Source organism: Cygnus olor, chromosome 17, assembly GCF_009769625.2.
Source record: "Cygnus olor isolate bCygOlo1 chromosome 17, bCygOlo1.pri.v2, whole genome shotgun sequence".
NCBI lineage: Eukaryota > Metazoa > Chordata > Aves > Anseriformes > Anatidae > Cygnus > Cygnus olor.
In genome coordinates this window covers 10,259,260-10,276,938 of record NC_049185.1, presented here as the reverse complement: position 1 = coordinate 10,276,938, position 17,679 = coordinate 10,259,260, and the positions used below count along the sequence as shown (strand labels likewise).

Genomic DNA, 17,679 nt, shown 5'->3' with positions numbered 1-17,679 from the left:
TGTAGTGAAGTGTAATTCCTGGTCTCTGGGGCTTTAGCATACCAGTTGTCAAATTATCCAATTACACACTTGTTAAAATCCATTTTGGGGAGATTTTCATGGTTTGTAAATAAATAATTTAAAAAACCTTAATCCTCAAAAGAGAGGGAAAAAAATGGGGAGCCCAAGCCCCCAAACAGTCCCTCAAAATCACAAAATACATATAAATATAATGTTAAGAAGCTGAAAAGAGTGATGATATCCGGCTGCTTTGCTCTAGCAGCACCATGGTGGTGATGGATGTATTTCAGTAGCAAGAAATTTGCTGCTTCCTTTTCAGCTATGTTTTATTCAAATCACTATTGGTTCTGAAGGGAACCAATTAAGGCAACATCCCCTTATTATGCCAAAAGGGAAAAATCTTTTCATAACCACATAAATTAAGAGATGGGGAGCCAAAAGAGGCTGTAGCTCAAGCCAAGGATACTGACGGGCTGGAGCGAGGCCAGCACAGGGCCACCAAGCGGGCTGAGGGCTGGAGCACACATGCAAGGAGAGGTGGAGAGAGCTGAGCCTGCTCAGCCTTAGGAGGAGAAGGCAAAGGGGAGACCTTAATGCTTTTTATAGATACCCAATCAGAGGATACAAAGGAGATGAAGCCAGCCTCTTCTCAGGTGTGTATGGCAACAGCATGAGAGGCACTGGACACAAGGTAGAACACAGGAAATTCCATTTAGATGCACGGAAAGAATTTTTACTGTGAGGGTGGTCAAATGCTGAAACAGGTTGCCCAGACAGATTGTGGGATTTCCAACTCTGGAGGTGCTCAAGACTCAAGAGGGGACAGCCCTGAGCAACTTGCTCTCTGAGCAGGGCACGGGACAGCTAACAACATCTAGAGCTCTCTCCACTCCGGGAATCTCAGCGATCTTCAGAAAGATTCTCTACAAAGGGAGAGAAGATCATCACTTCAGTGAATGTGCATTTGAAGACTGTTCTTAAATCACTGTAAAATTCAGATCCTGATGTGACCAAATTTGCCAGATCTGAGCACAGAAGAAAACTTTGTGATCTACCTTATTTCAGTGAAAGCAATTTAACAGTGAGAATTAAAGACTGTTTTGCAATGTTTCCTACCCTTGTATGGCAGCACTGTTACTAAATCCTATGAGTGAAACTTGACATGAAACAAAAAAGGAACAGAAGGCAGTAATCTGTTTCCTACAAACCTAGTCTGACTGTATTTCAATGGAAAGTAAGCAAACACCATCCCTGTTTAAAAAAAAAAAAAAAGTTTGAAAATGTCCCTTTCAGCTGGCTGAAACTGAGCTGCACAGAAACTATCAAATATTTCTGAAACTGTCATTCTGAAAACTCAATTTGCCACCAAATGGCATCTGTTTTAAATGCATAACATTTTTAATACCAGTGGCTTGGCAGCAGTATGACAAGGGACTAGGTCTTCTAAATCTTGTGTCCACGGAAGCAGAGACAAGTTCTGGGTGGAACTTGCAGTATCTGCCATGTTTTCCTGGTCCTTCTACATTTCATAGCATCACTCAGGCTCAGAGCAACACAGAAAGACTGTCAAAGGCTGAAGGACTGAGCTTATTTCAACCCAATTCAACTGCATGTGTCTAATCAAGAAAAACATGTAACTTGCACTTAAGAAAGAACAGCGGCTGTTATGCAAAGCCATTTTTCTTAGACTTTAATTCATAAGAAAAATATCCTCTGTTTTTTCCTGTTTCTCTAGGGAACCTAATTTTTGATGTTCCACATCAAATTGTGTGGCTGTCAGCAGCTTTGCCAGCAGCCAGTCTAAGCCCTCATTACTCATTCCCCCACTCAGACAAAAACTGCGTGACTGTTGCCTCCTATTATTACAGGTGATTACAGTATTAGTCAGCTAGCAACTGCAGCTCCAAATACAAAAACAAGATTTCTAACCTCGTCTTAAACAACAACAACATCATTAAGATCTTTTTCCATGAGCCTTTTGTAACTTTTGATAGAAAAAAAATGTTTTAAACTGGAAGACCTGTTTGCTGGCTTTCATTGCTTGGGAATTTATGTAGCAAAACATTTGCATTGACATCACAGTGAGCGCAGTTACCATTTCATTGCATGCTCAACAGGTCAACAAAATGTTGAATTTTAATGGGAAAGAGCTATCGCTTGCTATTTCAAATGTTAAGAGCCCCAGTGTCATCAGTAATTCTGGAAGGAAAAAAATCCAAAGACTATGGCATTTGTCAGATTCTGGAGATAAGGCAGAAAGCAGTCATCTTTGATTACCAAGTGCTTGCATTATTTTCTTATTTCAGTCTCTGTGTACAAAACAAAATGCTATGCGCTAGTGACTCATGCATCTGCCAGTTTGTTGGTACGTAGACAACAGAAGCGTGCCAGAGTAAGGCCAGTGTTTAACATAATAGTATTAATAAGTAGAGGACCAAACTACATCATTTTTCATTGGCAATTCTAATTTGAAAATTAATTCTATACATTACCCCCCTTGCAAAGTGAGTGTATTCACTTCTCGAACACAGTCGTGTAGGAATACCAGGGCTGTCACTCCAGGTTGGACTGCTCAGCTCTGCTCCATTGTTTGGATACAGATAGGTGCCAATATCACATGCTCCAAAAAAGTATAAAAAAATGACATCTACATAAAGGAAAAATGTCTTGTAGCTTCAGATACCTTTGATTCAATTAGTTTCTGAAGCATAACGGATTATTATGTGTTTACTGGGTGAAACATTTTCTCCTATTAGCTGTACAGGCTCATTACAATTACTAGAATGTGAAATGGAATCTAAACTGACTCATGCATCACAGAAAGACTGATTAACAAGCTTTTCAGTATTTTCTGTTGAAGTTGCCTGAGTCTCAGAGAACCAATCCATAGAGTGGGCTTTCAGATCCAGGTAAAACCATGAGATCAACAGGCATACAGACAACACGTTCCTCTGAACTGATAAACAATATTCCAGAATTACTCTTGGGACAGATTTTATTTATTACTGTCAATAATGACCCTGGAACATTTGCTAAAGATATCAGTTTCGGAGGCATTGTTAATGTAGTAGTTTGAACTACATACACAGTTCACAGTTCAGCCATGGGGACTAGTAGCAAGAATTTCATCCATCAGCTAAGAGGCCTGAAACAACACAGAAAAAGAAAGACTTGGAGATAATACTCAGTCACGGGTAAACACATGCAATTGTAAAAAATCAATCAAAGAGTAAAAACAGAAAAAAAGAAACAGAACTGAAATAAAACGTGCATCACTTGAAAGGGAGAAACAGCATTTCCAGGTCAGAAACACTTAACAGACAATGGGGAGAGGCATTGTCTGTTGTACTGTTGTCATTTGGATAGCTAATTTCAAGAAAGATGAATTAAAACCAGGGCAGGTAGTTTTCATTACTGGGAGAATGAAAAGTCTGTTTTTTGAGAAGAAATTGACCTTGGCCTACCTAACTATAGAAAGCAATAGGATATACTTACAAAAAGAAAATGGTTGCTTGCAATATCACAATGATACAACAGTTTCTCAATGTCTCATCTGTGATTTACTAATATCATCTTGATTTAAAAGGTCACTTTTCAGAAATGGGTAACATTTTAATTAAATATTTGAAAGCTTGTTTAGTACTGTAATTGTAAATTAAAAACCATAAATTAGGCAGGTTAAAGTTTTTAAATTAGTATCTTGACATCTTTTTTGCAAAGATGGGTGTCAGTGGAAGTGTTTAGAAACATTCAGCCTTAAAGTTGCCAAATCAGCTGATGTGATCCTGCACTTCCCAATGGCGAGGCAGAACCCAGGCCAGTCACAGCTGACAGCATATCCTCCTTGTAATCAGTTTGTTTGTCCATATCGTACACGTGGCTGGGGATTCGCATTTCAGCTCTCCCACAGAAAAGCATTCATTCAGTTCACCTGAAAGCATCCTTATTGTCAGCTTAAGATGACAGATAGCAGAGAGAAGGCTGAAATAACCTCCAACATCCTACTCGGCCGCCCCAGCACAGGCCTCCTGTGTTCTCCTGAGCAGCTCCTGATAGAAAACAAGAGCACTGCCAGCGTGAGGGGCGGCAAAGCACTGGAGCAGGACAGAAGGCCTGGGGAAGAGGAGGGGACAGCCACACCACCTCTGGAGCTACGTGGACCATAAGCTCCAGCACCAATGGCACTTACACAACCAGATCTGTGCTCTGTGCTCCATGATCTGCAGTGGGGAAGAAGAGCTGAGCTGAAACCTTGGGTCCAAGAGAAGGCAATTGGGTTAACTTCAGGGGAACTGCATCACACTGCCCAAATCCCCATTGTTCTTCTGTGAGAAGGGCCCAATGTTTTCTTTATGTTTTTAAGATTGGCGCCTGTTTATCTTCTGAGTTCTTCAGGGTAAGGCTATAATTAAATCTGCATTTCCACAGCACTGAGCATGCTGGTGGCCAAGTCTGAGCTTGACATTGAGGTGCTACCAAAACATAAACAGCACTAGCTAAAACCGAAATTCTTCATACAGATACATTTATAAGGCCATCAGTATCTTAGGAGTTCTTAAAATCCTTCAGCGTTTGGTACTGGCATGACAGCAGTTGATTCCTGTTATTATTATAAGTGATTTCAATATGGAAATGCTTCCTATATAACACATAACCTCTTTGTTGCAGCGATTTATTTTATTTATTTATTTGGTCTATTCATCCAGCTTCTTATGCTGATGGTACATAGAACAGTTTATTTCCTGTCAACATTTTCATTAAATTTTTATAAAGAACATCAGGAGCAACTTGAATCAATAAATTATCTAAAAGGGATAATGTTAAATTGGTGTTCAGGTTTTGGATACAATTTATTTAATATGACTGCCATAAATATAGCTTCTCACAAACCAAAATGAGTCTAATGGGTCTGAGGACAAGAATGTGTTCATCTGTAATGGGAACTGGGTTTGCATTCAGTGTTGCTCTGATAACTGTGATAGGATATACCCAAATGGAGCATTTTACCAACTATTATCCTAAGTATGAAGTTTGTTACATGTTATGCATTATAAAACATTTCTGTTCAACAAATAAAGACATTTACACCTGAGATGAAGGATAATCTGATCCCTTTTCCTAACAACTCACCCAAGTTTGTTTAAATCACCTCCATTCGCAGCTGAAAACCAGGTCGGTTTGATCTTCACCGAAGTAGTTTTCCACTGCAGGAACAGAGTTGAATGTGTGTTTGCTTCTGAGAACAGGGACAGCTCATCAAGCTGGGACTCCTCGGTAGGGTCAGATGAGTAGGAATAATTCTTTGTCTTTGTTACAACCTGTTTGCTGTGAAGTAATGAGCTGGACTTTGGTCACTGACTCTATGTTTAAGCCTGTCATAAATCAAGAGTTGCTTCTCAGAGGTTTTTTTCTACTTCTGATTTAAATCTATCTCTGTCTCACACCTCACTTGACTGTCTTGGAGGCTGATATTATACTGCTTGAGGATAATAAATAATGGGCCAAAACCAGAGATAATGGAAGCTCAGTTGCTAATACAAGTCCATAATTCACAGTTCACCATCCACCTTTGCCTGCTAAAATATGGCTGGGAGGGATGGAATGTTGTCTTTGGAGCTCTCGCCTCTGCCAGGCAGCCTGCAACCTCACCGCTGCACCATTAATCACGTTTCAGATCCCATCTTTTCTTCCTGTCCATTTTGCTTCCTAACAATATGGTTAATTTTTAGGTTGATGCTGACTAGATTATAAGCATACCTAAGGGCTGTCCCAGTGTATTTAGTAAGAAGGAAAGACAGACACTCCATGGATACATGGGTGTAAAGCTAACCATGCTTCAAAACAGAGCTGAATTTGATAAAAGACTGAAGGAAGCCTGTGCTTCTAGTCACTGACAGGCCTGCCTGCCAGTGAGCTTGAGATTCTTTGGGCAGCAAGAATGCCAAATTATCAGTTCCAAAATATTAACACCATGATCAGCATGAGGCAATCCAGGACTGCTGAGCCACTGTTACCATGACTCTGCAGCACTCAAGGATTCCTGCTCCAGAAGGCGTAACTTTGCTGTTTCCTGACTGCACAGATGATACGAAGTCAACTATTATACATGGCATTAAGACAAGTTCATCTGTAAGGGCTGAGGAGTCTCAAGACTGTATTGCTTGGGAAAAAAATGCAGGTTCATAGGCTTTGAAAACACAGGGGACCTCTCAAATGCCCTGGCTTCTTCATCAGCTTATGTCCTACCACCACCTGAAACACTGGTCCACAGATGTATTTTTAAACCCAGTAAAATGCCTCAGACTTCAGGACAACTTATATTTGTGTAAGTCAAGCTGACTCTAAAATTAATTTGCTGATTTATAGATTTAAAACACACGTGCAATCAAAAATTAAAGGTCAGAAACCTGCAACCCTTTCAAGGAATTTCTGAAGGGACACTGGGCATTCTGCATACATTTTTTCTGTATTCTAAGGGAAAGCAAAGTTAACACATTCTATTTTCCAGTCAAAGGACTACTCTAACAAGGGATTTATCAACCCTGGAACCAACATCTCCCCCTGTGAGATTTATGGAGCAGGTATTTTGCCCTGATTCCTTATCAGGTTATTAAATAAAGTGACAGCACAGACAGAATAGGTTTAGGGCATATATACAGAGAAAATGGGTGATTTACAGATCCAGAGCTGGTTCACTTAAGAACCAGCCCAGGCATTTTATTATTCGCCATTTTTATTATTATTATTTACAGAACAGATTTCAACTTATCCATTTACCAGCATGTCATATCTGCCCTCTGCCTTTCTCAGTAGGGATTATCTTGTATGTACACAGATGGCTACAGAACCTCTTGTGTCTCTCATCCTCACCTAATCATTAAGGTTCAACAAAAGGTGAATACCACAATTATGAAAGAGCTGACAGAATGTTTAAAAACCAACAATAATCGATGGCAGCAAATGTACAGTTTGAGTGATTAAATCCATGCCATTCATCACCTAAAAAAACAAGAGTGAAATAGAACAGGGAAGAAAAAGGAGTCAAGTAGGAATTGGAAGCTGATTCTCTTGAATGTCAACGTAATATAAAGTCATATTCTAGAATATTCAAGCATATATTCTCACCGGCTGTCACACTACATTGCCAGTCCTCAACTCAAAAAAACTCAGCAGTTTAGCATGATCAAGACCATTAATGAATGAATGGACCATATGTCTTTTTAGAAACGTATTTCAGAGGTCTTAAGAGGTGCAAGGTTTTGTATCTCAATGGATATCCTACTACAGGTGAATTTTACAAGAAGGATGATAATTAATATGCATGCTAGTTGACAGTAAAGAATTAAATAGAAGGTATTTCCATTCTTCACTGTTCACTTGTGATTTTTTTTCAAGGCACCAAATTTCCAGTAATTACCATGTAGTAGTCCACTGGCATCCCTTGTCCAGAACTCTATAATTCCCATACCAATCAGCATGTTCTTAAGACTGCTCTTCTCAAGTTCCCTGGCCACACATTACGTGGGGACACAGACCCTGTGGTGAGAGAGCTGGCAGGGAAATGGAAGCGGGGTGGGATAGCGGCCATGCACGAATGATAGCACAAGCTGTGCTGGTGAAGAAAATTATTCCATACAAATACCTGCCTCTTCCACAGTGGTTTAGTGGGTGTTTTAGTCTCTGTCAACAAGGCAAGACATCACTACATGGCTATAAGAGGCACCACAAAGCAATCATGGTAAAGGCCAATAACTTTTTATAACCCTAGATAAACAACTTTGCCTGTATTTCATCAGGCTTAAGGGAAAGGATCATGCATTGCAAATATCCAAACAGGTGCTCACAGGCTCTCACAATGTTCTCAAATTAAACATCTTCTCCCATGCTACTCCCATTCTGCTAACAATGGCTGGCTGGGGTCCCATGCACAGCTTACGAAGATGGGTTCTGTTACACTTCATAATTAGAAAAACTGTTATTAAAGTGTCAGAAATATCAGCATTTATGATACCCACACATCCATAAAATACACGCTACAGCTTTTCTCATCAATATCCTAGAGTGCTCTTCTGCACCTTGTGTTGTTGCTACTGGAGTAGGATCCTGCAGGGGTCTCAAAATCTGGAATGCTAATATGCCACAGCCAAAAAAATAAACACTGGCGAAAGGTAAGGTTATTGTAGCAAGTGTCCTAATAACTTCAGCACAAGGTAGGTATTGCCAGTGTCTCCTGATATTGGTATTTAAGTCCTTCTGCAGCAGCATTTTGTAAAGTTTTGAAACAAGAAAACAGGAAGCTCTAAATTGGCCAATCTTCTGCTTTGCAATTTACAAATCCATAATAGCTGTCAGAAAAGACTACAGAAAACAAAGATGGTGCAGAGGTGGTATGTGTTTGTCAATTAAAAACAAACAAAAACCAAAGCTCTGTAATGTAAAAGCAGTAAAATGGTTCTTTTGAAAAATTAATCTGTAATTGAAATATTCAACAGCATTTCTTTTTGGTGTTTCTAAACATGAAATTAAATGTTCCGCTAAGAAGCCCAGCAACATTAACCCAAATTAACCCCAGTCTCCAGAAGTAGAGAAATAATATAACACTTTGTTTTCATTGTGGTTCTTCCTAAATGGAGAAGTAGGATTAATTCTTTTTTATTATTATTATTTAAAATTTTTATATTACATACTGGCTCTGCTAAATTCACAGATCTTCACAAATCTGAAGTACCAAACTAATCAAAGTTCCACATCTTGAAAGGTCTGCACCTGAATCATCATTTCCTGAGTACAAAGTGAGGTACTGCAAATATTTGGAGATTTGTGATACCCCAGAGTTTCTTCCCTGATACTGCAGTTAATGCAAAGAAGGTTAAAACTATTACAAGTCTGTCAGTAATTAGAGGATCTCTGCTATTTATCTTTGCATTCTCTGTAACCCATTATACCAACACCTGTCGCCTTGTAAAATGTCACCTACTGATAACTTTATAGACTTTATATGACCTTTGAATTTTTTGCTTCTGGAAAATAGGCTGGCTTTTTTTCATCTTCTAATGGAAATGAAGAGAGTGTGCTTACTTGTAGCAACTGCCAGAAGAATCTTTGTTCTTATGATTTTTTTTGGTCACTGTATTGCTTTATACTAAAGCAGTCATGGATCATGGATATGTGTGAGAAGAACCAGTGTTTTCTGCAACCAACAGAACCAACGGAAAAAAAAATCTTTTATCTTTTCATTAAGGGATGGAGCTAACCAAATCCCCACAATTCAGATTATGTAAATCATATCACCTCTACAGCCTTAGACCTCAGTACTTCAGAACTTGTGTGACTGCACATCAGGGTCCAATCTGAAGACCTGAAATCCTCTTCTTTTATCAAGAAACCAACAGAGACCACCCACTGCTCAACAGCAGAAACTAGTCCATGAAAAGAGTTGTGCAAAACAAAGGGATTAGGTATACAACTCTGATTTGTAAGATGGCCACAATTCAAGATGGAAAGACCTGTTTCAAACGTGACATACAGCTGTATGGTAATAAAAGCATGAGACATTACAAATGAGAAGAAATATTTTTAGTGAAATAAAGCATCACAACATGTGAGTATTTCTAAAGTTGGTAAATTATAATAATAGTCATCATTAGCTCCGTGGGTCTGGAATTGTAGAGAACACCCCCAGCCTTCAGTAATGGCATAATTAACTGGCTACCACTAAGCAACCATCCAGGTTACATTTTTTTAAAGGCTTTGAGATTGATTTTTTTTTTCTTTCACTGCTAAATAATATTGTGTCAACATTTTCTAACAGATGGTCTAAAAACAAAAATGAGGGAGTCAGACCCCAGACAACTGCACTTCATCCCTGATGAAGAAGAAATGTGGAGAGAAGAGGAAGATCACAAAATGCAGCTTGGACTTGGAATTTGGATATCTGTTATTTTTTAAGGTAAGATCAAGGCTAAAGGATCAGGTATTTTTCAAACCGTGTAGTTTGCACTCTGATGGTGAAGTGAAGCAGCCCATTTGAATGCATTATGTAGAATAGACAATTATTTATGTACTATAATTTGTGTTTCTGAGGCAATTCAAAATTACTCAGAATTCATGCCATGAGCATTGCTTCTCCTCTCACTCCCAAATAACCATGTAGTCAGAATTAAAAAGCAGAAAGAAATGTTTCAGGAAGTGCCCAGACCCTAGACTAAATGTAAGACTACCCGTGATTCAAGTAAGACATGTTAACTGATACTATAGGATACTATTCCATGAAACAAGAGTGAGGTCTGAATACTGGGAATGCCATGAACTCAGTTCCTGCCTCCAAAAAGTCAGTGTATACATCAAAGAGAGCATGATGCCACCTTCCATTGGTAGCTGTAATTTGCACTCATGCAGTGAACCACTGTATGAAGCAAAACTTCATGAGTTAAAATCTGTTTCTCAAGGTGCTAAAACAGTTCCCCATCCTTTCAGCAGATCACTTGCATCCATCAGACACTAGAGTTATACAGCAATATTAAGAACTTGCAGAATATCTGACAGTTTCTTACCATAGCCAAAGGGAGAACTCCTACCAGGTCCTTCCGGCTTACGTAGATCTTGGAGACTCCTAGATCAGATGTTGTATCTCCGGGATATTCTACTTGCCATGTGATGAGCTGGGTCCCAGGTAGGTCAGTTAGATCTTCAATTTCAAAATCAATCTGCATGATTTCAGAGGATGGACCATCCGCGCTGGAAGAAATAAAAATAAAGGTTCCATTCATATGACTGATAAGCCAGTAATATAATTGCTCTTATATTAATAAAACATTGGATTTAGACTCTTCCGGAGAGAGAATTTGGTGGGATGATGGATTTAGTAATGAATTAATCATTTCAACTTGTCTTAAGATCTCAGGGTATTTTCCATATGACTCAGTAAGACTCAGGGACATGGCACTGCTCCATTTTACAGATGGATAAACAAAAGCAGATCAAGGTAAATCTAAGGCTAAGGCTACAGACAAGCTATCTACACAGCTTAAAAAACCTGACTCCAAGGCTCCCTTGATAATGAGCAAATCGTATTTCCTCCCTGTTGAAGCAAAAAATGAGCAAATCTAAAGGGAATCACTCCTTGAAATGAGAAAGCACTGCATTAAAAATATTGTCTGCTTTTTTAAAAAGGAGGCATGGAACAGCTCTTGAATGGATCCATGAACCTGGACAGCTAGAAGCAGAGGATCAGAAAACCTGGATTTCATTTTTGGAGATGTTGCTACCTTGAGAATGTCTGAAGCTCAGTTTTGTCCCCTTCTAAACTTAAGAATAATATCTAATTTAGTTTGTTGTGGGAGCAGAAAGTTACAAAACTGGATTATTTAATATTGGTCAATCCTGCCATGATCCATCCTTGAGTTAAAACACTAGAAAAGAACAAAGACTTAGAAGATGTGATTTTCCAGGATAGTCTGGCAATATTGGGGTTACTGACACCTTATCAATGGTACTTTGTCTTTATACGCTGTCCTTCCTATAAGATTACATAGTTTTTCTACAAGTGAATACCATAAAGCTGAAATGTACAGAGTGAAATTTAGAAAGGGACTCAAAGGTGCAGTTCCTCCAAAGCTTGTTATAAAATCAGCTATTATACAGAAAGCAATGCAGTGAAGTTTCTATTGCGTATGTTGGCAAGGTGAGCTCCATAGTCCAGTGGTATTTATAGAGACATGAAAATACTCAATATACTGTAAAGTTGAGGAATGCAGAGATTCTTAGCAATACAGAAATCCACAGGGCACTGAGAATGACAGTGCTTTTACTTCTGAAGCATTGAAGGCCAAACAAATTGTCAGTGTTGGTTTGGGGGGAAAGGAAAGAACAGAGTTTCTTTCAGTGGGATAACACTCAAGGAGTGAAAGAATACTGATTTTTGATGAGAAAGTTTTGCATGGAAAAACCCAAGAGAACAATACTGAAGTGTCACAAGCCACTTTAGCTGGAGAGTGTATCTAGAAGAAACAGAAAACATTTCAGGAACTGATTAAAGATCCACAAAAAAAAAAAAAAAAAGTGCCCAAAACCCAGCAGGTTTTCTTAGCTGATGTGGAAAAAGAGCTAAAACTAGGCATACTTTGTAACGAAGGCTAGTTATGACAACAGCCCATGTCTGGGACTCTTCCCAAAATACTCAGAGATGTTATCATGCTGGCTAAATCCAATGCTTTATCTAAAGCTACTGCTTGAAGAATTTTACCTGATCATCTTTAAGGTTTGTATTTTAACGGATGTATTGAGACCTTGTGATCCTGGATGAATTTAAAGGAAGCCTCTGCATTTCCAAAATGGAACACATTGTATTCAGTTTCTCATTTCTTTGTGTCAGGAAAAAAAGAAGAAAAATAAAAAAAAAAAAAGCACAATTTCTAAACTAGCACTGAATGCAGTCTTATTTCATGCTGACCTAGGTAGGATCAGAAAGCTACTGTATGCAGCTGTGACTATTGAAACTCGGTTACCTTAATTGCATGAACAGAAATGGGCAATGCATTGCCTATAAATACCTGACAGCAGTCCTGTTTTGTATGGTATATTCTGTCACAGCTACCGTGTTTAAAGAACTAATTGAATCATCATATATTGAGCCTTGGTTTTGAGATTCTGTTCAGGGTACCTGTCTTTATTATTGCATTGGTGTCTGCTGCTACCAGTCATCGGCTCTGCAGAATCGGTGCTGTCACCAGCAATGTGTGCTGTCACAGCAATGAGCCACTGCTGCACAGGAGGGAATCGCAGGGCAGAGGACGACAGAAAAACTTATAACTGCCAAAAGGATCATCAAAAAAGGTAACCAACCTAGTCTTTTCCCAGGTATGTTAGGAATTAGGGGAAAGGAAGAAAAAAATTATTAGAACACAGGAAAACAAAGGAGAAGTGAAAGGGAGTGGAAAAGATGGGGAGAGGGAAGTGGAGCATGGTCCTTATATTCTTGAACTACTCTTCCCATGCTGCACAACTACAGTGACCCGAAAATAGTGGAAGTGTTTTCTTTTAATTTCTCCCTAAAAGCAGATATATTAATGACATATTTCTTGTAACAAAACGAAAAAATTTACTACTATAAATTTGATTTTGATAGAAATTATTTGAATTAGTTCATCTTAGTAATACTACACACCTAATTGACAAGATCACAAAACATCTCAAAAATCAGTAAGAATCTCATTGCTGCTAACTAAAGGTATATAAAAATTAGGAAAGTATTCCATGACTTATGAGCAGACCCAGGCTGTCAACACCAGGTCAGGAACTTTTGTTTAATTACATTATTAGAACTGTACCCATCGGAGCTATGGTGATCCTTCCATGTACCCTTGTGGGTCTGGATCCCCAACCTACAGCCATAAATGCCTTCCTGAGCAACACTTAGCAACTGAAATCTTTCAGTTGAGAAGTAACACAGAAAATTTTTCATCATCAGTTAAAAAATGCAAATGGGGAAATTTGGACAAATACAATTAATTATCAGAGTTCAGTCACATCAAAAATATTTGTGTTCTTTCTTTTAAGTCAAAGCTGCTTGGTATCATAGGATTAGACCTTGCTTGTTAGCAATATTTTCATCTTCTCTGCATTACATATTTGCTAGCACAAACCTTTATGAGCATGTTCTAGCACAAATGTTTCCAACAACAAAAATTTCTATTGGTTAGTTAGCCACTGCTACTTGAAACATCGTGCTGCCTAATCCTCCTCAAGGCAGGCATACTCTTCATGATGACTACAACATGATAACATGTTGGCTCCTTGTCACTAACACTAACACTTTTATTGCTATCAAGAGTACAGCAACACCGATAGTTACCATATAGGAGGTTATACGATCGGAAAGTTTTGCATGGAAAAACCCAAGGGCTCACAACAGTGATCCAAGTTGAGCTGAGTAGTGGTCAAAGTGAAACAGTTCTTGGTGCTAATTTAAAGTCAAATTCTTCACATTGGAGTTTTCTATTTCAGAAATTTACTGCTTAGAATTGAGAGTTAAACTGTAATAGAGTTCATTGTGGTGCCAATAGACTGTGCTCAGAGTCGTGCTGAGCTGTGTGTCGTGAAGACCCTTTTAAATGCCCAATCCAGACAAGCAAGACAAACTGGGGAAAAAAAAAAAAAAAGTAAACTTGATTGGAAGGGAATAGGCTGGTCTTTCCTCCTGTCAGCCAGGACAGCACAAGCACGTTTGTACTGTATTTCTTAAACAGCCTTTTAGTTCCTGTCCAGCAAAAGATCAAGCAGTTCTGACAAATTAGGAACATGAAATGCTGTCCTCTCTCTAGGGGAGTATTTCTTCCTCCGCAGAGCCGTTCTGCACCTTTGTCTTCTCACATCCCTGACTAAGGCTAACATTATTTTTTTTTCTCCCTTCTGCCCTTTCGGCATGGGAATCCTTTTAAATCAGACAGGCTGGTATCAAGGCCCATGGCCAGTTCCTATCACCTAAGCCTTTATGTCAAGTTTCTTTGAAGAGAGAACCTGCCACTCTTCTGAGTCTTTAGGGCTGGTGTGCCCTGCAAGCTAAGTTTCAAGCAGAGACCCCGTAAATCCAAGAATAGCTACTGAATGTTGGTAGTGGCAGTCAGTTGAAGTATCCCATTCCCGATTTCAATAGCTGGGGTATCAGCTTTTATCTTTATATAATGCTCACAAAACAAGATTTGTACTGAACCTACTAAAATGACCGGGCATTTAACGTTTCTCATAATACTACATATAAAGTTTTATCACCATCTTTAGAACACTATAACAGACACAGGAAGCCTAAAGCCATGAATATGCTAAATAAGATATATCATAGGAATGTTAATGAAAGAGCCTTGGGGAGAACAAAGAAAGAAAAGGTAATTTTTATTCTTTTCTAGCTCCATACACATACCCATGTCTCGAGCACCTCTCTTGCTGGATATTGGAAGAACTTGTGGCCTGAAATGCTGCACTGGCTGGGCTGAGGTGGAACAACAGCACTCAGAAAAGGAAGAAATTTTTCCACAGATAACTGGAAAAACTTTCTAGCATGAAAGAAGGCAGTCAGCCACACAACTGACCCCATGAGATCTCGGGGAGTTTGTGAAAACCGTTATCCCCATTTTACAGGAGAGAAAATTAAACTGAAAATGACTTCCCCATAAAAAGAGGAATAAGATGATTTATACACCACAAAGTGGTGGCTGTCCTCAACAATTTCAGAAGTAAAGTCATTTCAAAATAAGTACAAACTTTTGGGTAAAAGTAAGATAATATGCTATGTTGTCATACCAGATAACACACCATGCTAGCTATTTCCAGCTCTATCGGTTGGGTTGCAGAAAGGTTTTATGGTTTGCTGTCATCTGCTTTGCCACTGCATGGATTCAGCAGTGGCAAGATGTGTTAAATACAACTTCATTCTCATGTGGTAGGAAATAATGTAAAAAATATGAAATGTAGAATAAAGCATAACAAAGTAACAAAGCTCTATTTTTTCAAATCAATTCATTTCTGATATATATACATATATATTTATTATTATTATTTTGAAAAGCTTTTTCTATGGTACATTCTTCAGAATTTAAACAATTTCACTAAGAGCAGTTTCACAAATCTTTTCTGCCCATCCCTTTCATAACAACAAGCCATTTCTCCTGTATTATCATCAAAAGATACTTGTTTCCTAACCAAATATAGGGAGGTCAAATGGAATTCAGAGGACCACTACAGAAGAAACCTTTCCTTCAGTGCATTTGCCTCCATGTTCTGCTTAACAATCTCTCCCCAGCCCCACTACTCACAGAAATTGCATTTATGCTCCTGTATGGCAGCTTATTCCTCGCAGTGCCAGAAGCCTGTGAACTTCATCTGTTTTGCAGTTTTAGGAGAACATGCAACTAAGTAACATACTGTCTTCCCCCTAAATAGATTTTGGGTGGGGAAAAAAGGAAGAATAAACTAGAAGAGTTGAAGAAGAAAAAAAAAAAAAAGAGAGAGAGAGAAAAAAAGAGGGGAAAAAAGAGAGAAAAAGAAAAATGACCTGTTGCAGACGGATGCATGAGAAAGAAAGGTAGAAAATGAACTCCTCTGAAATGTAGATAAAAGGAGAAAGATGGAAAAATAAGCAAGGAGGCTTGCAGTGTATAAGTACTTTGTAAGAATGAAGACCTAGAAAATCCAGATGAATTTGAAAGATGGTGCTGGCACATACAAAAAAGAAAACTTAGGTTCAATTTTTCATCTTAATTGAGTCAAAGATTTCACCAATATTTAAACTAGTCAGGAAAGGATCCTGATAACATTTCAGTTTATTTTCACCAGGAAAAGATTACCTGTCTAGTCTTTGCTGAATTCTTCACAAATACCCACAGCTCTGGTTTCAGGAGAGGGTATGGTTATTTATTTAAGAAACCTTTACATGAGAACTCAAACTGTTGTGGCAGGGGGACACATTTGCATTCCTCTCCTCATTTGCTAGAGAGATAGAGATCACATTGCTTCTGCATAAACAGGTACTTGCAATGCAATAAACTACTTCTGCGTGGCATGTTTGATAGCATACTACAAATTACGTGTATAGGATGTGTAAGTCAAAAATGTGGGATCACTGGCAAGGAGACCATAACACTAACACTGACAAAAAGCACAGAATGAAAAGGGAGAACCACGTGTTAGTGTAAGTTAATTTATTTGGGCTTTTCTTTAATGCTCATCACCACAGAATAAGACACTGCTTTGGAAATACTGCTAACTTCTTCCACTTCACCCAATGATGAATGATGGTTTTAAACTTCACAGCCACATTTAATCTTTTTGTGTGTGTGTTTGTCTGTTTTGTTTTCAACTTCAGCCATCAAAATGTGCTATCTTTAGTTTTCCTTTGCAAGTCTGCCCTAAAACAATGCACACAAACGTGTCTGCTTCAGGCAAGATTTGAACTCTTCAATACAATATAGGGGGACAAAGCTGAGAAAAGTGTTCTGCTGCTGATGTGTAATCTTTGGAAACTTTATTTTTCTTTTGGGTTGCAGAAAGGTTTTGTGGTTTGCTGTCATCTGTCTTGCCAGATGAAAACACTCTTTTTTTCTTCTTCCTGTTTTCTTTTTTTTTTTTTTTTTTTTTTTTTACCAGTCTCATACGTACAAAAAACATAAGCCAAGAGTCCACAAAATAATCTTACAGGCAAAGAGACATTCTTTACTGTAATGAATCTGATTGCCTTTTCCTTCTTGTTTCTGAGCAAGAGTGCAATCAATGAATATTTTCGAGCTTTTCTGGACAAGCATCTATGCAAGATAAAACTGCAGAATTTCAGTAAACTATTTTATTCATACAACTGAGATGTAAGGTAAAAATCAAATATTGCAGATTTGATGTTAAATATCACAAGTTAACAAAGTGATGCTGCTTTTCGCTAGCTGAGGAGCTGGCTTAGCTGATGAGCACATATCTAATGCTTGATCCCCCAAATCCATTCAGAAGATATGAACCTGGCTGGCAAGCTGTGCAAGATTTCTACCCCTCCTTTGCTGTTGACGATAAAATGCTTGAGTTTACAAAATAAACAAACAGAATAAATAAAAACCAAACCAAACAATATGGTGCAATACCTGCACCATATGTTACCGGTAAACTAGTACACATACTGAACACATCAGTCCCTGATATCTG

At 38.5% G+C, this 17,679-nt stretch overlaps 1 protein-coding gene across 3 annotated transcripts in view; it reads right to left on the bottom strand.

Annotated features, from left to right (window-relative positions):
- Positions 1-17,679, bottom strand: part of TMEM132D (transmembrane protein 132D) — a 250,603-nt gene that overhangs the window by 83,413 nt on the left and 149,511 nt on the right. For all 3 annotated transcript variants that reach the window (XM_040577231.1, XM_040577233.1, XM_040577234.1), the window contains exon 4: positions 10,554-10,737. In XM_040577231.1, coding sequence (XP_040433165.1) covers positions 10,554-10,737 — 184 coding nt within the window. The remainder of the gene's footprint in view (positions 1-10,553; positions 10,738-17,679) is intronic.